At 36.0% G+C, this 25,696-nt stretch overlaps 1 protein-coding gene across 2 annotated transcripts in view; it reads right to left on the minus strand.

Annotated features, from left to right (window-relative positions):
* The window catches only part of Ctns (lysosomal cystine transporter cystinosin), a 291,830-nt gene that overhangs the window by 234,418 nt on the left and 31,716 nt on the right, over window positions 1-25,696 (minus strand). For both annotated transcript variants that reach the window (XM_090406888.1, XM_090406887.1), the window contains exon 2: window positions 10,093-10,202. In XM_090406888.1, coding sequence (XP_090263014.1) covers window positions 10,093-10,202 — 110 coding nt within the window. The remainder of the gene's footprint in view (window positions 1-10,092; window positions 10,203-25,696) is intronic.

Below are 25,696 nucleotides of genomic sequence, written 5' to 3' on the forward strand. Positions count from 1 at the left end.
CCTAAGAACATAAAGTCTGTCAAGATTCATCGAGGGGAGGTCCCCCTTAAGAAACACAAAGTCTATCATACCACTCCTTAAACTCATTGACCGTTCTCGCTCTCACCACTCCATCAGGCAATGCATTCCACAGTTCAACCACCCTCCGTGCAAAGAAACCACTCCTCGCCCTCTTGCTCACAGTTTCCTTTCGTAACTTCCAGGGATGGCCTCTTGTCATCACTCCTTCCCGCTGTTCAACCAAGCGAAAGAACAAATTAGCAAATTTGTCAATTTTTTAACATACACATTCCGAAAATCTACATTCACATACAGAAAGTTCATTATTATATAACAGACTTTCGGATTTAACGGACACCCCTCTCCCAAATTAGTCCGTTATAGCAAGGTTTTTATTGTACTGCTGATTCTCAGTGACACCAATTTTTTTTATACTATTCCTATACACAGGAGGTCAAAAAACATACCTAATTAAAGCAACTATAAAATTTTTTTAGAATTGTCTGTTACCGTTTAATTGCCATTTCTGTGATCTTGTACTGATGGTACCTATGATCATCAGTGTTCTGTCTCTTGACAGGTCCAATGGTATATCTCAGCAAATTCTCATCCTCTAATTTCCTCTGTCTCTTGCTTCCTCCTTCATTTCTTGATATCCTCTTGTGCTCAATATATCATCAAGCATAATTAGTCATCTCCTTCCTCTTGGTTGCTTTCCTTCAATTTTTCCCTTCTATCATTCTTTTTCAATAGGCTGTCTCCTCTTAATACATGTCCTATCCAGTTATGCTTTCTTTGTCTTATAGTCTTTAGCAAAATTCCTTTCTTCTTCAACTCTTTGTAATACTTCTTCATTGGTAATTTTTTCAGTCCACTTTATTTAATTCATAATTGCATTTCAAATGCCTCCAACATTTTAGCTTCTTTCTTCACAACTGTCCATGTTTCTGACCCATATAAGGTCATATTCCAAATATAACACCCAATAAGTCTTTTCTTTAAATTTTTATTCATTTTATTAATAAACAAATTTTTCTTCCTATAAAATGGACATTTTCCTTTGTTAATTCTTTCTTTTATTTCCATGTCACATTTTCCATTTTCTTGTATTATACTACCAAGGTATTTGTATTGTCTGACTTGCTCTACACTTACTCCATTCATCATCACCTTGACATTTTCTGGAGACTCTCATCACTCTTGGTTTTCTTTGTGTTAATTTTCACACCATATTTCTTGCATATACTTAAATTTTTGCATTAGGTGCTGTAGTTCATCTTCAGTATTAGCTAATATTGCTTGATCATCTAATATTTTGTATTGTTCTTCCTCCAATAGTGATTCCTCTTTTCTCTTCATCAAATGCTTCTTTTATCATTTCTTCTGCAAATACATTATTATGAGCAACTCCAAGGAGTCCTTAGACTCATCGAGTGAGGCCCTAAACATCATGTCAAGAACAACTATTCAACATCCACATAGTATCTATCATACTTTGCCTTGAACTCATTCACAGTCATAGCATCCACAACAAACTCTGGCAGCTTATTCCACTCATTCACCACTCTCCAAGTAAAACACCTAGTTCTAACACCCTCGCTAATCACACTCTTGTACAGTTCCCATGGATGACCCCTTGTCCTCCCACCACCAGTCCTGTTCTGAAAAATATCCTCTGAATTAATCTTATAGAAACCCTTCAATAGTTTGAATGTCTCAATCATATTACCCCTTTTCCACCTATCAACCAATTTCTGCAACCCACAAATCAACCTGTTCAACCTGTTTTCATAAGGTTCATTTCATAGATCTGCTATCATCTTGGTCACTCGCCTCTGGATCTTCTCCACCTCCTCCCCATCAAGAAGAAACCCTGGCGCCCAGATCTAGGTACAGTAGTCAAGATGGGGGTCTTATCAAGGCTCGATACAGAGGAACAATAACTTGCTTGTCTCTGCTCGTCAAAGTATTCTTCAGTAACCGAGTGATTTGATGAACTGATTTAGTCACTTTTGCAATGTGCCCCCTAAACTTCAACTCCCTATCCACCAACACTCCCAAATCCCTGGCCTCGTCAATCTCCTGGAGTACAGTTCCACCAATGTGGTATACTACTGCTAATCTTTTCACCCCAAAATGCATAACCTTACACTTTGTCACATTAAATTGACATTCATTCTCCTTAGCCCAGTCCTCCAATCTATCCAAATCATCCTGCAAAAATTTAACATCATGTGCATTCACTATTGCTCTACCCAACTTTGCATCATCAGCAAACAAATGAACAGTTACTCTCATATTGAAGAGCTTCAGTGACAGGCAGCATCCCTATCTTACACCTTTGCCAATCACACATTTTTTTTTTTTCCTATTTTTGTTTTTATTATGGCAGTCTGGTACACTAATGGCCAAAATTGTGGAAACCTTTTGGAAAAAGTGTATTTCTGAGGTTTGATGGCTCATAACACCACTTTTTTTTTTGGAGTAATACCATAAAATTATATATCAATGGAAAGATAATTTAATCAAGAATGTAATGCAATAACTTTTATGAAGAATTTTTTTATTAGAACAGCAATTATAAAGAAGAAAAGTGAAACACATAGAAAAAATGAGATATACAAAAATTCCCACAATGTGAGTTAATACTAAGTTGGGTAACCTTTAGCGTTAATTAAGGCCTTACAAAGCCTTCCCATGGAGTGAACCAAGTTTTTTTAGTTCTGCAGTTGTTATAATATGAAACCAAGATTGAATTATTGCTTCTATTAATTGGGTTTCATTACTGGGTTGCTTATGACTAACAAGCTTCTTTAGTCGGCTCCATAGATTTTCGATTTGGTTAAGGTCTAGGCTATTCCAGCAGTGGAATATGATTATCTTGAAACCACTTTTTGCACACAGCAGCAACATGACATGGAGCTGAATCCTGTTGAAATATAAATGCTTCATTATCTTAGAAAAGATCACGTGCGGAAGGCTTCAGTTTGGGCTGAAGTATTTCATTTATGTATTTTTGGGCATTTATATTCCCATTAATCATGCGAATTCTGCCCACACCTTTTGATGTCATACAACCCGAGATCATAACACTAAATGGGTGTTTCACGGTAGGTATAATGCAATCAGGATGCAAATCTTCTCCGATTCTTCTCCTTATGTATTTCATGCCATCACTACCAAACAGGGAGATTTTGGTCTCATCACTCCAAATAACACTGTCCCATTGTTCAGTTAACATGGGTTTTAGCCCAGTTTAATCTTTTCAACCTTTGTTTGAGAGATAAAAATGGCTTTTTTCGTGGAATTCTAGCATTTAGACCAAATTCCTTCAGTCTGCGCTGAACAGTCCTTGCACTCAACTTCACATTGCATTGCACCATTTCATCTTATATACATCCAGATGAGTTTCTTCTGTCACGTAAGCACAATCTCTCAATTCTTCTATCATCACTTGCTGTTGTGCACCTTTTCCAGTCTGGTTTTGTAGTGACTGAATCTCCTTATACCTCTTCAAAAATTTAGAAATGCCACCTTTGGTTAAGTTTCCACCAATTTTTCTTTTAATTTCTACATAACTGTAGCCTTGTTCACTTAATAGTACTATTTTACATTGCTTTCTGGGTGACCAGTCAACTCTTTGCACCATTTCTTTAATTTTCTTACATTTTACAAGCTCACTAAATGAAAGAACACAAAAAAAAAACAATCAACTTGATAGCGATCACATAACACACTGACAAATGCCCTCCTCTCAGCTCCAATACATGACATCAATAGCTGAATCCTATTGTGACCTTACTGGCTCATTGCCAAACCAAGATGACACCTGATTGGCTCTCTAAACACTCATGCTCATTGGCTACATTCAAATAAACGAAAGCTACTTCATATCAACCTAAGCAAGTTGTGCTTCTGTTTTCTGGTTATTTGGCTATAACTTTTCATTGGATACAGATAATTGAAAACTTTGTTGCATTACATTCTTGATTAAATTACCTTTCCAATGATATATAATTTTATGGTATTATACCAAAAAAAGTGGTGTTACCTCAAAAATACACTTTTTTCAAAAAGTTTCCACAATTTTGGCCACTAGTGTAATTCAGCTATTAACCTTCAGTCTCTCCAATCTAAACCTATTTTACATAACACTTCCATCATATTTTCCCATTTCACCATGTCAAATGCTTTTTCAAGGTCAAAGAAACATGTATAAACTTCTCTATTTATTTTATATTCCTTTTGCATATGGTCCTCCTTACTCCAATTGCATCACTAGTTCCTCTGTCTTTTCTAAATCCAAACTGATCATCCTCCAGAAATACTCCACTCTATTATCCAATCGTCGATTTAATATTCTTAGCAGTTCTTTAGAGGCATGTGAGAGTATTCTTATAGTTTGTAGTCACTGCATTAGTATGATTGCTTTTCTTTTCAATTGGTATAAGAATACTCTGTGTGAAATCTTTAGGCCATTCTCCCGTTTTGTAAATGAGGTTGCATAGTTTCCATGTTTCTGTTATACCTTTGTCCTCTAGCTGTTTTAGGATTTCACAAGGTATTCCCATCCACTCCTTCCATCTTTCCAATTTTTAATTCCTTAATTGCTGATTCTACTTCTGTCTTTAGTATTTCAGGCCCTCTTTCTTCTGTTGAGATTTCATTTTGCTCTTCTAATTCAATTTTCATTGATCTTTCATTTTTTGCATAAAGTTTTTCGATGTATTCCTTCCATATTTTACCTTGTACTTTAATATCATAAATTAATTTTTTTTGCTTATCTTCTAATGGCAGATTTCTTATGCTTTTTTTTTTAATATTTGTAAGTTCTTTTGCTTTTTCAAACGTTTTATCGTATCGCCACCTTTTATCCATTTCTTCAATTACTTTATATTCTGCTTTTAACCATTCCTCTCTTGATTTATCAGTTTGTCGTCTCAGTTCATTATTTAATACTTTGTATTTTCCTCTTCCCTCTTCAGTGTTTACATTTTTCCCATCTTCTTCTTTCTTGTCATTTCATTTGTAAATCCTTGGCTTCTTAATTCTTTTCCCTTCCACAAAACCTATCTCTTCAGCAGCTGTTTCATATATCAAGTTTTTCAGTCGATTCCATTTTGCATTAACATCACTAGTCTCTTCAGGTATATCTTCTTTGTTTCTTCTTTTATTCTTCAGTTCTTCTCTGAATTTCTCACCAGCATCTCCTTTGAGTTTTTCTAGGTGCCACCTTTCCTTGCTTTGACCTTTGTTTATTTTCTTAAATCGTATACTTAATTCCATAACAAGTAAATTATGGTCTGAGTCAATATCAGCTCCTGGATGTGTGGATATCCTTTTTAAACTGTTTCTATACCTGTTTTGTATTAACATATAACCAATCTGGTATCTTGCGATATCTCCTGGCATTTTCCATGTATATCTTCTTCTCTTGGGAAGTTTGAACCAAGTATTACCAATAATTAGTTTGTGTCTTTTACAAAACTCTATAACTCTTTTGCCTCTCTCATTCCTTTTCCAAGGCTATATCTTCCTGTTATTCCCATCTCTACTTTTTCACCTACCACTGCATTCCAGTCTCCCATCCAGATGGTATACCTTTTAGTTCTGTCTTCTTCCATTATCTCTTCTATTTGATTATATATCTCTTCCACTTCATTTTCATCATGGTCACTTGTGGGCATATATATCTGTATAATCATTATTTCCACAGGCTTTGCTTTCAGTTGAATCATAATCACCATATCACTTTTATATATATAGTTATTTCTACTGAATTTTTAACCTTTTCATTCAACACAAATGCTACTCCATGTTTCCCTCGTGTTCTTCAGGAATATATAATTCTATAAACATCACTTTCAAAATCTCCTATATCTTCCCATCTAACTTCACTTACACAACCACATCCAATTGATTCCTCTCCATTTCTTTCTTCCTATGATACTTAGGTGAAAATTCTATGTTAATAAAGTTTTTTTATGCGAGTTTTCCTCTGTTTTTATAGTTCTTTTAATTATGTCAACCCATTGTATTTCATTATTGAAACAACAACAAAAACATACCATGACAGTGGAGAGTGTGTGGGCAAGTGGTTAAAGAGAAAACAGGAACTTGTTAATATCTTTCTCGCATAGCTATAAGTTGTAGCATTTGATAGAACTATGTGAGAAAGTCTATCCTAAAGAATCAAAGTAGACTGAAAGAAACAGGATGGTGAGAAGCTGGGTTTGAAGTTTGACAATGAATGAATATAAACCAGCAACTATAGATATTTTTATAGGCCTAAAAGAAAACTGGAGTAATGACAACCACCAGCTCAGAAGAACAGTGCCAACCAGATGTATATAAAAATACATAAAATGGAAAACATCTAGAAAAAAGTGAATGAAGTGACTTTATGAAAGTGAATGGAGAATCATATATTAAACAAACAGTTCTCTTTTGGACAGCACCAAACATTTTTAGAGAGGTTTCTGATGCTTCATCCCAAGTACTAGAAAAATATTCTAAGGATGGACATGTATAAGATTTCTACACTGTTAGTAGTGTAGTTGTATGTGAGAAAAGAAATGTCTTCAGTGGGAAAGAACACTAAGTTTTTTTTTTTTTTTTTTTTTAAGGTTGAGGAGGTATGGATAGAAGTGTAAGTCAGTCCTAAAATAGAAATTTGACTTTAACTGGAGAGCCAAATATTGAGATCTCTCTCTCTTATGAGAAATAAGAGAGGACTGGGTTTACTAGCACTGAAGGTAACAAGGTTGCCTTTGCCCAGCAGGAGAATTCCAAAGAGATCAGTTTAACATCAATAACATGACCTATAACAAGACCCATAAAATGACAGTGCTGTGTGGACAAGTAACTAGAAGAGAAAATGAATTTGTTCATGTGTTTCTTGAAGAGTTGTATCTATATGTTTTTGATGTTGGCAAAGATTTTCTAACATCACATATCAATATTCAAAACACAACTGTCTATTCATAGGATTGAAGCTGGTAAGAAGAATGAGTTTTACTTGTAAAAAAAAAAAAAAAAAAAAGTCAGAAGAATTTCGTCATTATTGCTGTCAAATGTTAGTGATCATTTCAGCATATCATTCAAGAAGAGTGTCTTGAATAGACTCAAAGAAAAATTTTTTTCTTGAGTTTTGGTCAGCACCACTTTGATTTGGGAATTTGTCCTGGAGAAAGATGGTGTCAATTTGACTGTCTAATGTTGAAATGGATCTACAGTCCAGACTTTTATCAAAAACCCTAAGAATCTACACATAAAAGAGCTCTAGAAGTGCAAAAATATATTCCAGCTGACCGCACATGGTTCTATAACCCAAATTGTTTAAGAGAATAAAAGGATGCTCCCAAGCCTGATATGTAAATGATATAAGTTGTTAGGAGCATATAAATAATGATCTCGACTTGTTTTCTTGTTTATTTATATTTATGATCCTTGAAAGGGCTTATATGCATTAACACTTTCAACCATTCTCAGTACGAAATCAAAGCCCACGAATTTGTTTTTTGAATACTGCACCAGATAGAAGTGAAAAAAGTAATAATAATAATAATTGTAATAATAATATATGAAATTTAGAAAATACATATGTTATATGAATATCAGGGCAAAATCTGTGTGATTTTATCTCTATATTAGTGAAGTTTTTCTTCTCCCCAAAAAATTTCAAAATGAAACTACCTCCTTTTTCTGCACCAGTATATTCAATTTCTCCTGGCATAACCAATGATAACCCAGCATCTACATTAGCTTGCATAGCCCTTTGCATGCTGGCTTTTCAATGAAAGTCTGGCTATGGGAAAGGTGCCCATGGAATGGAAGGCAGGTAAGATACTGCCATTGCATAAGGGTGGTAGCAGACTGGAAGTGTCTATTTCTAGGCCAGTTTGTGTGTCATCAGTAGATCTTGGAGAAATTAGTGAGGGACCATACGCAGCATTGGGCAGATGAGGGTAATGTTATCTGTGCGAGTCAACATGGATTTGTTAAGGGGCACTCTTGTTTTAGTAATATGCTAGACTTTTATAATAAAGTTACAAGAGCAGTTGATGAGGGAAAGGCATATACTGTCATTTTTTTTGATTTAGCAAAGGCATTTGACAGGCTGTCACATGATAAGCTGATATTTAGGTTGCAGCACATGGGTTTGGATGTCAGGTTGATCAACTGGATTCAGGATTGGCTGTCCGATAGGTATCAGAGAGTTGTGTATGGTGGGACAGTATCAAGAAGGCAGAAGGTTACAAGTGGGGTCCCACAGGGCTCAGTACTGGGACCTATATTGTTTAACCTTTATATCAATGACATTGTCAGTGGATTGCAGGGGGATATTCAGTTGTTTGTGGATGATGTGAAGCTGGAGAAGGTTATTAGTAATAGTGCAGATGTGATAGCCCTGCAAGAGGATTTGAATAAACTAGACAGATGGGCAAATGAATGGGGGTATCGGTTTAATGCAGCAAAATGTAAGGTCTTGAGGTTTGGGACACTTCAAACTCTATTGGAGGAGTCGTACTGGAGGAAGTAGGGAAGATAAGAGATCTGTAGTTGACGATTGATAGAAACCTGAAATTCAGGGGACATATTGCAAAAGGTAGTGAAGGTAACACAGAGGATTGCTGCAATGCCGAGAAGGATGCTGACCTGCAGAGATAGGAGTTATCTCCATTGTATAAGACCCTGATCAGACCAAACTTAGACTATGTTCTCAAATTTGGTCCCCAGGATTTGAAGGGGATAAATTAATTTTGGAAAGGGTACAGAGGCAGATAACAAAGATAGTTTAAAGACTGTACAATGTTTTATGAGGATCGGCTGAGGGAATGTGGACTGTAGAGTTTGATAGATAGAAGGAGAGGTGATATGATTGAGACTTTTAAACTGTTGAGAGGTGGTTACAGGGTTGACATTGGGGAATTCTTTCATTTGGTTGAACAGCGGGAAGGAGTGATGACAACGGGCCTTTTCTTGGAGGTTGCGAAAGGAAGTGGCGAGCAAGAGAGTGAGGAGTGGTTTCTTTGCATGGAGGGTGGTTGTACTGTGGAATTGCATTGTCTAATAGAGTGGCGAGAGCAAGAATGGTCAATGAGTTCAAAGAGTGGTATGATAGACTGTGTTTCCTAGGAAGGAACTCCCGTGACGAGTCTTGACTCCGTGGAGGCCTGAATAATAATAATATTCACATATAAACAACCTGGTATAGTGATGTTGTATGGAGTAAAAATAGTGTAAAAAGAATGTGTAAAATTTCTACACAGTTTGTGATAATAGACATATATGAGTTCTTTTAATGCAGAGTTTGATTAGAATACATTTAGATGGGTCAAGTAAAATGTATGGCAATGAAATAAGCAACAGAGTCTTGCCTGGAGATGAATGATGAGAAGAGGATGTGGTGGAAACTTCTCTAATGGAAAAATTCTAGTGACCAGAATAATTCTTGATAAATTCTTCATGTGTAAGTTTCATAACCTGGTACCAATGTTATGTACTTTGTAGGATCCTGGTGAAAACAAAAGCATCTTAGATGTCTAGAGCAAAGTGGTGTGCTTAAGTAATCTTTCCAAAATTGACAGTACCAGTAAGCTATAGATTCCCAGTCCTTGATTAAAGAACTTAGCATTATAAAGGCTCCATAGCTCAGTCAATACAGACGAAGCCCTTTGGTCGGAAAGACCTGGGTTCGATTCCCGTTAGTGACATGAGGAACCTTTATCTGATCTCTTTCAACAAAAGGTGAGCTAGCTGGTCTCATATGAAGGTAAGGGTGTTTTTTCACCCAGAAACTCAGGTTTTTCATCCCCTGAACACACACAGATTACAGTTATGAATATTGCCCTTAGGGATTGCAGCAGAGGAGTGACATACTGACTGCATTAATTTGTCGTAAGCCCCTCAATTAGGGGAGAGGGGGAGAACTCAACCCATCCTAAGGGATGGAAGAAAAGGATAGATAGAACATTATGAAAAAAAAAAATTGTGACGGTATGCAGCTAGGACAGATCTGCCACAGTGAATTAAAAGATTCCATGGATATCTTTTTGTAATAATAACAGAAATTTATCAAATGGCACTTACCATTAATTAGCTGGAATCCAGTTCCAACAAGAATACTATAAAACAGGTACATTCTTGCAGCACTTGATGTTTTTAATAACTTGAAACAGAAGACACTGGAAAAATTTATGCTAAAAATATATAGAGAAAAGAAAAATTATTTAGACAGATGTAATACTTTTAGAAAGATTCTCATATTTAAGAAATATCTAATATAAAATCCTACTTGGAACAAAAATAACTTGACCAACAGAGAATATCTGTATCAATTTATTTTCTAATCAGTGAAATACTTTCATTAATTTAATCAAGTAACTGATGTCTTATTTTTCAATCACTGACATCAATCAACCACATGAAAGATATTTCAGTAATTATGAGACATAATGAAATAACATGAATATTTCCAAGTTACACTATCATGTAACTTTATTTATTCTGACATACAGATATATTGACATTTCAACAGCTAATGTGTTTCATTACTTTCCTCAGGAGGAAGTTAAATGTCTACACAAATACAGCAAACTGTCACTAAAAGTGCAAGGGACAGAGAAAAAAAATTCATCACAATGTAGACTGCTAGTGTGAACTTGAGTGAGAGAAAGGTATTCTCCTCAACACATCAGAATGATTCTTGATGATGAATATCCTTCAGAAATATCAGCATTCGGTGGGAGGGAGTGGAGAGCCATGACTTTCTTACTAGAGTGGTTTGAAAAGTTCTCGGCCTAACAATGAAAAAACGAATTTATAATTTCAAAATTATTTTTATTTTTCAACATAATCTCCCTTAAGACTAATACATTTATTCCAGCAATACTCCAGTGCCATTATCCTGTCACTGTAGTGGTTCTGAGTAAGATCTGCAAAATATCCCTCTATAGCTGCAATCATCTCTTGATTTGAAGAAAAACACTAACCAGCAAGGAAGAGTTTTACTTTTGGGAAGAGATAGAAGTCAGAGGGAGCCAAATCTGGGGAATAGGGTGGATGTTACAACAATTCATAGTGCAGATATGAAATATCTGAAATATTTGTGGGCAGGTGCATTGTCCTGATGAAAGATGATTTTTTTCTTCTGCAAACCGGGTCTTTTCATCTAGTCTAGTCAAAAGATTGGAATAATATTCCCAGATTATTGTTTTACCCTTTTCAAGATAATTAATAAACAAAATGCCTTTAGCATCCCAAAACATGCCCTTTCTTGCTGATGGAACCGACTTTGTCTTCTTTGGCAAAGAACAACCAGCTTCTGTCCACTGTTTTGACTGCTGTTTGGATTCTGGTGTGTAATGGTGAATCCAAGTCTCATCCATAGTAATAAATCAACATACAAAATCAGTTTTATTCTTGTTAAAACGTTCCAAGCACTGTTCAGAGATTTTCATGAGAGTGCATTTTTGATCTGCTGTGAGCAAGTGCAGAACCCATCTTTCACAAAGCTTTTTCATTTGCAATTCTTCATGCAAAATATATCCTACACGTTCTTTTGAAATGCCTATAGTCTCAGTAATTTCACGCACTGTGACTCGCCAGTCATCCAATACCATATCCTGCACTTGATCAATGATTTCTGGTCTTCTTAGACTTTTTTGACATCCTTCACGTGGATCATCTTCAAGGCTGGTACAGACACATTTAAACTCGGCAGCCCATTTCTTAATTGTCAAAAACGAAGAAGAAGAAGAGTGCCCATAAACTTTTATGAACTTCGAATGAATTTCTTTTGGAGTTAAACCTTCTTTTACAAAGAATTTTTTAACCGCACGATACTCAATTTTATCCATCTTAAGGGATACAGACAACACTTTTACTTCAGACAGCTGTATAAAAAAACTACTTAATAGAATGACCTGCAATTTCACATGGATGATTATGACAATGATCAAGTGTACCAACTTAGGAAAAAAAAATCTTGCTGATAGCATTGGCATCTATAGTCGAGGCTGAGAACTTTTCAAACCACCCTCGTAAGCCATTATATTCAGGCAATAATGATCAGAGAAATAAAGGAAGGAGTAGCTATTCTGTTCAACACTAAACATGAACATAAATTTCCTGAATGACAGGCAATATCAAACAGAGTGATATGGACAAACATCAAAATGGTGAATTGGACAATGAGATTTATTTTATTGGTGCCTATGGTCCCAAAGAAAATTTACTAAGAAAGAAGGGAGGAAGTTTTCAAACTAGGTGATACATAGAATAAGGAAAAGTTATTCTTTGTTGAAAATCTTAATAACAAAATGAACACCAGACATACAGAAATCCATCACTATACATTTGAAGAAATATTGTGGAGACAATAATATATTATAAAACACTCAACACACTGTTTTGAGTGTTTTATAAGAAAAATGTAAGAAAATTAGAATGCAATATCAAATCCTAATATATTTTATTAATTGTAACATAAGCATCATTCAGGGAGAATGCCAAAGAGTGATTACAATATTCAGATTAGGAAACAGAAGAATGAGTCATATAGCATGAGTATATTTCCTTGTGTTGCAGTCATAGCTGTTAACAGGAGAAATAAAAGTTCCAGGGAACAAGTATAGTTATGCAATCAAGGTTAACAAATATATATATATATTTGTGTGTGTGTTGAACAATTTATAGCTATTAGTTCCCAAACCATTGAGATAGACACACAGTCTTATTGATTAAAATCAGGGTGATGATACAGGGTTTTGCAAGTTTCAAGGAACAGACAATCAGTTTAAATCTACAGCAGTGCAAAAATCTTGGTTTGATTCCAATGAATGTCTAGGATACGTGACATGAGAAGCAAGGCTAGAACTCCGATTCTAAAAATCTTATACAGTCTTGGTTGGTTTTTGGAAGAACAGTTAGTCTGTCCAATGTAGCAAAGTTGGCAGGAACAGAGCACTTGATAAAAAAAATAGGTAAGGATAGGTGATAATTTATCATTAATAGATGGTAGGAAAGAAGATAATTTCTTTGTTGAAAGTGCTTCAACTTGGTTATACTATAAATTAAAGATACCAAGAAATTATATACTTGGTTTAATCCTTTATCCAAGTGCAAGCAAACAAGTTTGCACCTGAACTATTTTCAGGACTGGGGCAACTTGTGGTAAAAGGTGTATAACTTCACATCACTTGCCTTAGTATCCCATAATGCACATATCCTTACTGGTATGTATAATGCTGTGCATTATGGGAAAGATCACTACCCAGACCGGTTTTGACCTTTATTGAGGTTTCATCAGTGGGAGCCAGACCAGGAGGTGATACCAAGGTTGAAATAATGCAGAAGTCAGATTTTTACATACAAGTTGCCAAAAAGCTGTTTGCACTTTATTATTATTATTCCTGATACCTCCAAGGAGTCCGAAGACTCATTGCGGGAGGACACTTACAACTGTCTCAACCACTACACCAAACCTCTACTACGAATCATCTCCATCAACGCCATCTACCGCCCACCTCCGCCACCACAACTAGTATTTTTTGTCTGTAAATTGCGTGTGTTCTGAAGGGCCGATTTGTCTGTATACGGGATGAAAAACTCAAGTTTCTGGGAGAAAAAACCCTGCTACCTCTGTATAAGATTGGCTAACTCACCTTCGATTGAAATCGTCCAGATAAAGATTCCTCCCGTTGCGACGAGAATCGAACTTAGGCCTATTCCAATCAAATTAGTTGTTGAAAGTGTTTCCAGTTGGTTATACTATAAATTAATGATACGAAATTATATACTTGTAGGAGAGAATAAATTACTACTAATTGGGTTTTTTTTTTTTTGGTCAAATTTATTTTTAAACAAAGTTATACCAACTAGTTTCACCAACTGTGGCTGCTGGCTTCATCAGGGTAAAAGATGTATAAAAATAGTAAGAACACTTAAATGCTAAAAACTTAATGCTAAAACCATAAAATAAACAATACAATTGTATTTTACACAACAACGTTCCTACACAACAACTAGCAGATCATACACGTGCTATGCGTGTGATGTACGCATTCTTCTGCTTATAAAAAATACAATTGTATTCAGTTTATTTTATGGTTTTAGTATTAACAGTTTTTAGCATTTAAGTGTTCTTACTTATTTTATACATCTTTTACCCTGATGAAGCCAGCAGCCACAGCTGGTGAAACTAGTTGATATAACTTTGTTTTAAAAATAAATTTGACCAAAAGAAACCCAAATAGTAGTCATTTATTCTCTCCTATAGTTTGTGTGGTCAAAAATAACAGTATTGCCATAATTATTATTATTATTATTATTTGACACCTCCAGGGAGTCCAAAGACTCATCGAGGGAGAGTGTGCTAACAGCATCGAACGATTGGTTCCCTTCCAACTACTAACCACGCTCAAACTTACTTAACTGAGCCATTAGTAGCAGAGGCTCTACCAATCGACCAACCTGATAATGAATTATATACTTGGTTTAATACTTTATCCAAGTGTAAACAAACAAATTTGCTTACACTTGGATTTGCTTGAACTATTTTCAGCCCCAGTGCTGAAAATAGTTCAAGCACAAACTTGTTTGCTTATACTTGGATAAAGGATTAAACCAAGGACAGGGGCGCACCAGTAGTGCCAGGTGCCTGTGTGCAAAACTTTAGTTGGCATCCCTATACCTCCCCCCCTAATAAAAATTCACTTTATAAAAATGTATCAGTGAGTAAAAATGAAATACGAAATATATTAATTATAAGTTTATTGAACCAAAAGCAGAAATTACAAAAAAAATGTTTTTATGATATTAATAAAAAAAAAAACTTAGCACAAAACACAATTTTTACAATGAGTATTCCATGTATAAATTTACTAAATAAAAATTAATATTAAAAGAAAATGTCGAATTATTAAAATATATATATATATATATATATATATATATATATATATATATATATTAATTTCTTTAGTGAAATATCTAAAAGCGTGAAAATTTAATTTTTTCATGACAGCTTAAAAAAATTTTTAAATAAGGAATATATTACGTTATATGTACAAGAAAAGAATGAATAACTTACCTTAGATCTTAGTTCAAATTCAAATTTATTTCTTGTCCTTGTTATTACTGATGCACTGCATTTTACTGTCCTATCTCTAATTACAAAATCTTACAGTTGATACCTTTTGGATTAGTAATACGATCGAGTATGTACACCGTAACAGCATAATATAGAATAAAGTTAATAATTGCAGCAGCTTTTCTTAAATATGTTTAGAGCAAATGCCAGTTTGAACAAGAATAAACAAACTCAAACGCACGTCATCCTGTAAACAGTAAACTCACCAAAGTTAAAGTTTTTACTTCTTTACGCTAAACTACCTTGTTAGAACTAGGATCAGAATAAAATAAGATCTTAACACTCGGGGCGCTCGCATCTGATCTGACAGATACATGCTAATTGTTAATATGAATATTCTTTAACCTATCTATTGTATAGGCTGAAGGTCATGAGTAACTGCGTGCGAGTATATTATGGCTATTTCGCACTTTTGTTGCTGTCAGTTTGGTTTAACACATGTTATGCAAAGATTTGTGATATTTGACCCTGCGGAGGTCCTGGCAGATCTAACAGATACTTGTTAATTGACATAGATATTTTATTGTATAGGTTGAAAGTCATGACTAGCTGCACATGCATATTTTACGAGTGATATTCCGTACTGTTTTTTTTTTTTTTTGCTATCAGTTTGGTTGAACACGTTTTGTTTGTAAAGGTTTGTGATGTCTGACAGTAAATTGTATCTGAGAGATACCGCGAGCTCCAATGTCAGTATAGCTCATAAATATAAATGCTCAGATTATTCATATGCTAAACAACAATGTGAAAATACGGCGCAGAATATTTATTAGAAATCTAGTAATGCAGTTAGTGTCGGAACAAATAAAAAGGCATTCAGAAATCTCTACAGGTGTGGAAAATGTTGTAAATTTACTAATCAAGGAATTTTGATTAGTAAATAGCTTTACTACTATAATCAGTCGGTTTATTTTTAAAGAGGTCCAAAGAATCAGCTAAGTAGGTAAGTCAGCAAATTTCAAAACAAGGGCAATACGCTAGGCCTACTGCCATCAGTATCGCCATTGTTTCATTGCTTCATTTACTTCATTAGAAACCGTCTATTATTATTATTGTGGAAAGGGAAAGTCATGTCCTGCTCTACAGAACAAGACTTGGGTCTAAACATGGATGCACCATACAAAGAACTTAATTGTAAACAGCTTCTGGCAATATTTAAACATGTAGGAAATCTGCTTCACACAAAATGGCCAGGAAAGGTTGCAGTTCATGAAATAAAAGAAGTTGATACAGATGACTCTCAAACTCTTAGAACTTCTTCAAGACAGCGCTAGCGAAATAGCAACGACTGCTGAGAATAATCCCCTTACTGACCACACCGATTATCAGGAGGTTCACGCTCGCAAAAAACAAAACTGCAGCCTCTGAACCACCAAATGCAGATCAAATGGAAGAAGATGGCTCTGTCCCAGACTCTCCTACCTCCTCAAGGGAAAAGATACCCCCAATTATTCTGTGTGAAAAGAATAAATGGATGTCACTAAGGACTATGATGTACAACTTACAGATCTCATACAGCCAAGCAAAAAATGTCACAGACGGTATTAAAATCCAACCCAGGACAGTGATGGATTATTGACGGTTAACCTCTGAATTGAATACCAGAGGTATTCAGTACCACACTTTTTCACTGGGATCAGGAAAAAACCTCAAGTGATTAGAGGTGTATCTGAAGATGTTTCCACAGAAACAATCACTGCAGATCTATACCAGAAAGATTTACCACCCGTAAAGGTCAGCAGAATGACGAGGAGAGACAGGACTCCAATGCCACTGGTATTAGTAGAGATCAGTCAAACCTACAAGCACATATATGATCTGACGTCCATCTGTGGACTGAAAATCATTATAGAACCATTAAGAAAAAGGGCTTCCACAGGCCATAGATGTCAGAAGTTTGGTCACACCCAGAAAACGTGTAAGGCTGAATTTAAGTGCTTAAAATGTGGGGTCAGCCACCCAACAAATACATGCTCCAAGCCAAAATCCACCCCGGCTAAATGTGCCAACTGTGGTGGTCCTCACACTGCCAGCTAGAGGATGCACGCACAATCCAAGAAATAGAAAACCAGAAGAAGGAACATACTCTTCCTCTCTTAGCACAACTACATCAGCGACTACTCCACAGCCTCCTATAGTTCAACATAATGGATCAGAAGCCCATCTGCTTAAATCTGAGGCCCCTAAAAGAACAATTCAGAAACAACAGTCTAGGACATATGCAGATGTAACTCACCCTAAACAGACATCCCTGAACAGTCAACACCACATCCAAATCTGACAGCTATCATTACCTCTTCCTTGGCAAATATGCTGTTAGATTTTAGCAGATCCAACCCTTCACAAAGTTCTACTAACAGATTTCTAAAGGACACACGAGCCATTATTTCAGCACTCACTAATGAACAGTAACAAAGTAAAACCAGAATCTCTAGAGATCGTTGCATGGAACGTGAATGGCCCGAGGAGTAAGATTTTAGAACTTCAAAATTTCGTCCAAAGACATCAGCCAGATATCCTTTTACTAAATGAGACGTACCTAAGACCTTCAAGACAACCCCAAAATTTGTGGATACCAACTGTACAGAGCTGATAGATTATCCCACAGAGGAGGGGGCATGGCAATTTTCATTAAAAATTTCCTCTCTCATCACTCCATAAACATCCCTCCTACCACCAACTTCGAGGTCACCAGCATTGAGATTCTCACGAGTTCTGTCTGCAAATTAAAAATCTTCGCAGTATATCATCCTCCACATAAATCATTACTGTTCTCAGATTTGAACACCTTATTCGATACCGGAGAGCCTATCATTGTGGCAGGTGATTTAAATGCCAAGCATTCAACCTAGAATAGCCGTTCGACCAACAAAAATGGACAGATACTACAAAACTATGCTGGTTTCAACAACCTTCTTGTAATAGGTCCCGCTGATCCCACCCATCACAACACTTATGGTCGGGCTGATGTGCTGGACATAGCCATATTGCAGCACATCAGACTCCAATACAATTTAATGACGATTAACGATCTGTCATCACACCATAACCTAATACAATTAAAATTGGGAAACCTTGAAAAATTATCTCCACCCCCCTCACTCATTCATTCTTTGGGAAATGCTCTCCAAGGTACTTCCAAAATATATTGGTCCTGGTCCCATCATTAAATCAAAAGAGGAAATTGAAATAGCTGTTAAAAATTTAACAGAACAGATTAAAGCAGCCTGTGCAGCAGTTACTACCCCCTGCAACTACCCGCAAGTCCAACCACTTGCCAGAAGATATTATGAATCTGATTAGAGAAAAAAATAAGGCAAGAAAAAGATATTACAACACCAGGGTGCCACAAGACAAACGGATCCTGAACAGGTTCAACTCCGCAGTGAGAGATGCCCTTGCAGCCCATAGAAATCAACTCTGGGAAGAAAAACTAACCTCCATCTCTACTGATAACCACTCCATATAGAATCTCATCCGAAAGATTAAAAACAGAAATAAACCTCTTCCTCCCCCCCCCCCTCCAAACAGATTCAGGTTTCATCCACACGGATGCTGATAAAGCTGAAGCAATAGCAAATCATCTTGAAAAACAATGTACACCTGCATACGATCACCTCGATTTTAACCATATATACAAGATCCACCGTAATGTCAGATATTCACTCAATTCTGCTTTCACATATTCCACTCAAATTGCACCCACCTCACCTGCTGAAATATATGCTATTATTAAGAAGTTCAAGAACAAAAAGGCCTCCTGTTGTTTATTATTTTAACGGTATAATAGAACACAGAAACTAAGTAAATAATTAATTTATTGACTTGATGCTGATATTTCGCTGGTATTATAACCAGCATCTTCAGAGCACAAAAACACTGTTTGTCACAATACGCGAGACTAAAACAACATGGTGTACTTAACCAAAATTGTAGCAGTAACCCAAAGACTAGAGTCCTGATTTTGGCGCCCTCTATCTGAAAAAAAAAAAAAAAAAAAAAAAAAAAAAAAAAAAAAAAAAAAAAACGCTATCATATATTACTAGAGTCCTAGAAAAGTGCTAGTTTTTTCTTAATATGACTGTCTCCCAGATCTTCGGCAAGTTAATACAGCCATATTTGTTGAGATTTGGAGTGTGTTTTAGGGCTTCTGTCGCCTCTAAGAACAATCTCTCTGATTTATATGGGTTTCTGTGTAGTACTTTTGTGTTTTTCCAGTTGATCCTGTGTGCAGGGGTATCCAGAGCATGGTCTGCTAGGCCCGACTTCCCATAATGATATTTCCGGACGTATCGTTTATGTTCGCTGATGCGGATATTCACAGTTCTTCCTGTTTGACCGTAGTAGGCTTGATTGCATGAGCAGGGTACTTGGTAGACTCCTGGATGTGATAAAGGAGGAATGCTGTCCTTGGGTGAGCGGATGAGGGTGGCTAATTTGCTATATGGTCTGAATGTAGTGCGTAGTTTATGTTTATTGAGAATTCTTGAGATCTTTTCGGATGTGCCTTTAATGTAAGGGATGGTGACTGTTTTGTTGTAGTTCTCTGTGGTGGATGGTGGGAGGGGATTCTTGGGAGTGTTCAGTATTTTGTTTATTTTTTGTGGATTGTAGCCGTTGGCCAAGAAGGTGTGGCGTAAGTGAGTCAGTTCAGCAGTCAGAGCCTTGTCATTTGAACAGATTGCTCTCGCTCTATGGGTTAGCGTTTTTAATATGCCATATTGTTGAGAAGGATGATGGTGTGATTGTTTGTGTAAGTATCTGCCTGTATGTGTGGGTTTTCTGAAAACTGAAAATGATAAGGAACCATCTGGGAGATGTGTGATGAGTGTATCCAGGAAGGGCAGACAGTTGTTGGCTTCCAGTTCCATAGTAAAGTGGATTTTTGGATGTTGGCTATTTAAATGTGCTAAGAATGTTTTCAATGTCTCAGGGCCATGTGGCCAAATAGCAAGCACATCATCAACATAGCGTAGCCAAAGTGTTGGTTTGAGAGTGGCTGTATTGATTGCTTGTTTTTCAAGGTGTTCTATGTAAAAGTTGGCTAGGGGGGGAGAAAGGGGGGAGCCCATGGCTGTCCCATCAATTTGTTTGTATATTTTCCCTTTCCATGTGAAATATCCTGCATGTATTGTGAATTTGAATAGTTCAAATATATCAGGGGGGAAGTGTGACTTCAGTAGATTGAGGGTTTCTATTAGTGGTACATTTGTGAATAGTGAAGTGATGTCAAAGCTTACTATTAAGTCTGAGCTTTTTAGGGTGAGGTGTTGTAAGATGCTTTTTAGGTGTGCTGAATTTTTGATAAAGGAGGGAGAATTGTTAGTGAGAGTGGCTAGTAGCTTCGCTAAATGTCTAGCCAGTTTGTATGTGGGACTATTTATGCTGTCCACAATTGGGCGTAGGGGTGTGCCTGGTTTGTGAATTTTTGGTGATCCATAGATCCTCGGTGTTTTAACATGGAAAGGTTTGAGTTTGTTAACTGTGTCTTTGGGCCAGGAAGTGACTTTTTTTAATAATTTTCGTGCCTTATTCTTTTGTGTGTTGGTAGGATTGCGATCTATAATTTTGTATGTTGACTGATCTTGTAATAGTGTGTGCATTTTGTTTTCATATTCAGTTGTGTCCATCACCACGGTTGCATTTCCTTTGTCTGCTTTTGTTATGGTAATCTGGCTGTTGTTGTGTAGCTCTTTTATAGCAATGAATTCCTTATGTGGGATATTATTTTTTGGAGGCTTGGACTTGATTAGGATGTTGGCCACATCTAAACGTATGTTGTTAGCTATTGTTGGAGGCAGGTCGTAAATTCCTCGTTCGATGGACGCCAATACAGCCACTCTCAAACCAACACTTTGGCTACGCTATGTTGATGATGTGCTTGCTATTTGGCCACATGGCCCTGAGACATTGAAAACATTCTTAGCACATTTAAATAGCCAACATCCAAAAATCCACTTTACTATGGAACTGGAAGCCAACAACTGTCTGCCCTTCCTGGATACACTCATCACACGTCTCCCAGATGGTTCCTTATCATTTTCAGTTTTCAGAAAACCCACACATACAGGCAGATACTTACACAAACAATCACACCATCATCCTTCTCAACAATATGGCATATTAAAAACGCTAACCCATAGAGCGAGAGCAATCTGTTCAAATGACAAGGCTCTGACTGCTGAACTGACTCACTTACGCCACACCTTCTTGGCCAACGGCTACAATCCACAAAAAATAAACAAAATACTGAACACTCCCAAGAATCCCCTCCCACCATCCACCACAGAGAACTACAACAAAACAGTCACCATCCCTTACATTAAAGGCACATCCGAAAAGATCTCAAGAATTCTCAATAAACATAAACTACGCACTACATTCAGACCATATAGCAAATTAGCCACCCTCATCCGCTCACCCAAGGACAGCATTCCTCCTTTATCACATCCAGGAGTCTACCAAGTACCCTGCTCATGCAATCAAGCCTACTACGGTCAAACAGGAAGAACTGTGAATATCCGCATCAGCGAACATAAACGATACGTCCGGAAATATCATTATGGGAAGTCGGGCCTAGCAGACCATGCTCTGGATACCCCTGCACACAGGATCAACTGGAAAAACACAAAAGTACTACACAGAAACCCATATAAATCAGAGAGATTGTTCTTAGAGGCGACAGAAGCCCTAAAACACACTCCAAATCTCAACAAATATGGCTGTATTAACTTGCTGAAGATCTGGGAGACAGTCATATTAAGAAAAAACTAGCACTTTTCTAGGACTCTAGTAATATATGATAGCGGTTTTTTTTTTTTTTTTTTTTTTTTTTTTTTTTTTTTTTTCAGATAGAGGGCGCCAAAATCAGGACTCTAGTCTTTGGATTACTGCTACAATTTTGGTTAAGTACACCATGTTGTTTTAGTCTCGCGTATTGTGACAAACAGTGTTTTTGTGCTCTGAAGATGCTGGTTATAATACCAGCGAAATATCAGCATCAAGTCAATAAATTAATTATTTACTTAGTTTCTGTGTTCTATTATACCATTAAAATAATAAACAACATGTTCGACGAACACATAAGTCTGTCCACACGTAAAAAGGCCTCCTGGATGACCCGATGGTATCTCTAACAAAGTAATAAAGCTTCTAAAACGTAGAGCTATTGTCCATCTGATAAATATAATTAACTCTATCCGTCACTACAAACATTTCCCTTCCTACTGGAAACTGGCGGACATAATACCGATCCATAAACCTGGAAAAGATCCCAGATTACCTCAAAATTACAGACCAATCAGCCTCATCTCTAATCTCGGCAAAATTGCTGAGAAGGTAATTCTTACCAGACTTCAAGATTCAGTACTCCAATGAAATATCCTGCCTGAGGAGCAGTTTGGCTCCAGACAGTTGCATAGCACCATGCAACAAATACACAGATTGGTGGATTCCATCATCACGGGTTTTAACTGGCGTCAATGCAGTGGGGCTGTTTTCCTTGACATAGCCAGTGCATTTGACAAGGTTTGGCATTATGGTTTGCTATACAAACTGATATCATCTGGTGTACCAATCAGAATCATTCAACTTATAAAGTTGAATGATTCCAATTGGTACACCAGATGATATCAGTTTGTATAGCAAATTTAAATCATTCAACTTATAAAGGTATACCTCTACAATAGGCGCATGCAAGTCAGGATGCGTGGGGTAGTCTCGACACAAAAACGCATCTTGGCTGGAGTTCTACAAGGATCCTTACTAGCACCAATCCTATTCTCCTAATACTTGTATGATATACCACACAACCCATTATCTTCAATTAAAGCCCTGTACGCTGATGATACAGTGATATTAGCCAGATCTTTAAAGCCTCACCTAGCCATCAAGAAACTGCAAGAAAACCTACTGCTAATCGAACAATATTTTTCCAAATGGCAACTCCAAGTGAATCCCCTGAAGAGCGTAGCCATCCTATTCTCCAGAAGATCACTGCTTCCTAAAGAAGATATTCTCCTTTTCAACACTAAAATTCCGTGGAAAAAATGAGATCAAATATCTTGGTGTCAGTTTTCTGTCTAGAAAGTCAGTTTTCTAGACAGAAAACTGACTTTCAGCTCCCATATCAAGACTCTCTGTGCAAACTCATCAAAATCCATAGCCCAGCTCTATCCGCTAATTAACAGAAACAGTAAGCCGAGCACCAGAATCAAACTTCTCATATACAAACTGATGGTTCGTCCAATACTCACCTACGCATCACCAGCCTGGAGTCATACTTCAAATTCTAATATTCTCAAATTACAACGTATCCAAAATAAATGTCTCAGATTGATCCTGGGCACCCCATGGTTCATCCGAACTGTCCAGCTACATCGGGACACAAATGCCCCCTATATTTACACTTTCATGCAGACTATAGCAATCAAATTCTTCTCAAAATCATCTGTGCACCCTAACAAACTGATTCAACTGGCTGCAGATTATGATGCAATAGATTATTTCAAACATAAAAGATCTAAAGCTATCCTAAACTTCAACACTGAGGACTAATCTCCTAGCCCACTCAGGGCGAGCAATTAGCTCAAACTTTCTCCACTCACAGTTTCTCTCAAGATAGCCGGGAATATGAAAAGCTTTTGCTTGACCCCTTATGTCAGTAAAGTTGATAGTCTACAGGTGTGAATAGGTCTTTACACCTGAAACTTAATCAATTTCAGACACAGTTTGAAGGAAATTCTAATGACGAGATAGATACGGCTCCCTCGACAAACAGAAAAAGAAGTCTTATGTGCTATGCATCCAAAACGAGTCACTTATCAAAATATTTTTGCAAGCATTGCAAAAAGTATTTATGCCTTCAGCATAGCAATATTGTTTGCAATGACTGTTATGACAGTTCTGTAAATCCAACTATTGAAGATTCTGATTAATTAATATTAAATGCACTTGTTTAGTTTTATTTTCTTTCATTATCTATGTTTGCGTTATTTTGTAACAAAAATTTTTATTCTTTAAATTTCTTTGTTTCAATAATTTCTAGATTGTAACTGAAAATAAATAAACCATCATGTATTATTGAAATAGAGAGCCAAAGGCTTATTTATTTTTTTTTTTTATCATACATGTCCTCTAGAAAAGTGCTTCCCAAACTTCTGGATGTCAGGACCCCCTTTATAAAAATGAATCGAAAAAAAATCGTAATTGAGACATATTATTATAATATTTATTGTATTTATATTCAATACTAATTTATAATTTATATACAAAAACATATGCAGCGAATATTGCAAAAATCAAATGCAAATATTACATTTTTAGCATCTTACATACACATTTGACATGGCACATTATCTCAGATTTTTATATAGATAGATATATTGTTATTGTACATTTGCATATTGTACACAAGCACATGAAACGTAAGACGATTAGTAATAAAGAAAGAATTAAAAACATAAAAGAAGTTTAATAACAATTTAATGTGATGGATGTGTTTCAATACTGCTGCACAAAAAGTCAATATCACGTGAAATATTTGAAACAGCTATTCTTAGATTTCTTTCCAATTCTTCCATTGATAAGCAGGACATATGTTTATTTTTAATTATCAATAACGATGAAAATGCTGTTTCACAAAGGTATGTAGATGCAAAAGGAATTAACATATTTAAGGCTGCATTTGCTAATGGACATTCTTTTTGTCGTCAAATCCAAAATTCAGATAAATCACTGTTAAGAAATTCTGATTCGATGGTTGAATCAATTAGTTCTTCTTGGGATGACCATGGAAGATTGCTAAATTGTAAAGAAGGAGCAAATTGTGTTCTTATCCAATCATATTCTTTATCTTCATTCAAATTAGGAAAATATTTTTCAAAAAAAAACATAGAATTTGTGAGGTAGTTAATTATTATCCTTTTATTTTCTGTTGATAGTAAAATATTATTTTCTTTAACATATTTATGAAGAGAAGTAAACATTTCCATTTTATTATCCTTAAAACTTTTTAACCACGCAGAAAGTTTACTTTGAAATGCTTGCAATTTAATGTTTAGTGTTAATATATTGGTGCTTTTTCCTTGCAGAGAAAGATTCAATTCATTAACTTTTTTGAAAAAATCCAACAGATAAGAAATGAAACAACCAATTTTGATCACAAAAATGAAATGCTAACATGGGTTCTAATCAAGAAGAAAAATTCGTAGTTCATCTTTCAATATTGAAACTCGTTTTAGAACTTTTTCACAGGATAACCACCTTACGTCTGTCTGGTATAAAAGAGTGTCGTAATTGGAATCCATCTCTTGGCATTAAATACGAAACAGTCTTGTATTAGTAGCATTACTTTTTATATAATTAACTACAGTAGAAACTTCTGATAACACTTTACTCAGCGATTCTTCCATTTGTCGAAATACTAAGTTTTCTCTATGGATAATTTCTAGATTGTAACTGAAAATAAATAAACCATCATGTATTATTGAAATAGAGAGCCAAATGCTTATTTTTTTTTTTTTTTATCATACATGTCCTCTA

This window comes from Typopeltis vanoorti, chromosome 17 (assembly GCF_054136105.1).
Source record: "Typopeltis vanoorti isolate ZY-2024b chromosome 17, IOZ_Tvanoo_1.0, whole genome shotgun sequence".
Lineage (NCBI taxonomy): Eukaryota > Metazoa > Arthropoda > Arachnida > Uropygi > Thelyphonidae > Typopeltis > Typopeltis vanoorti.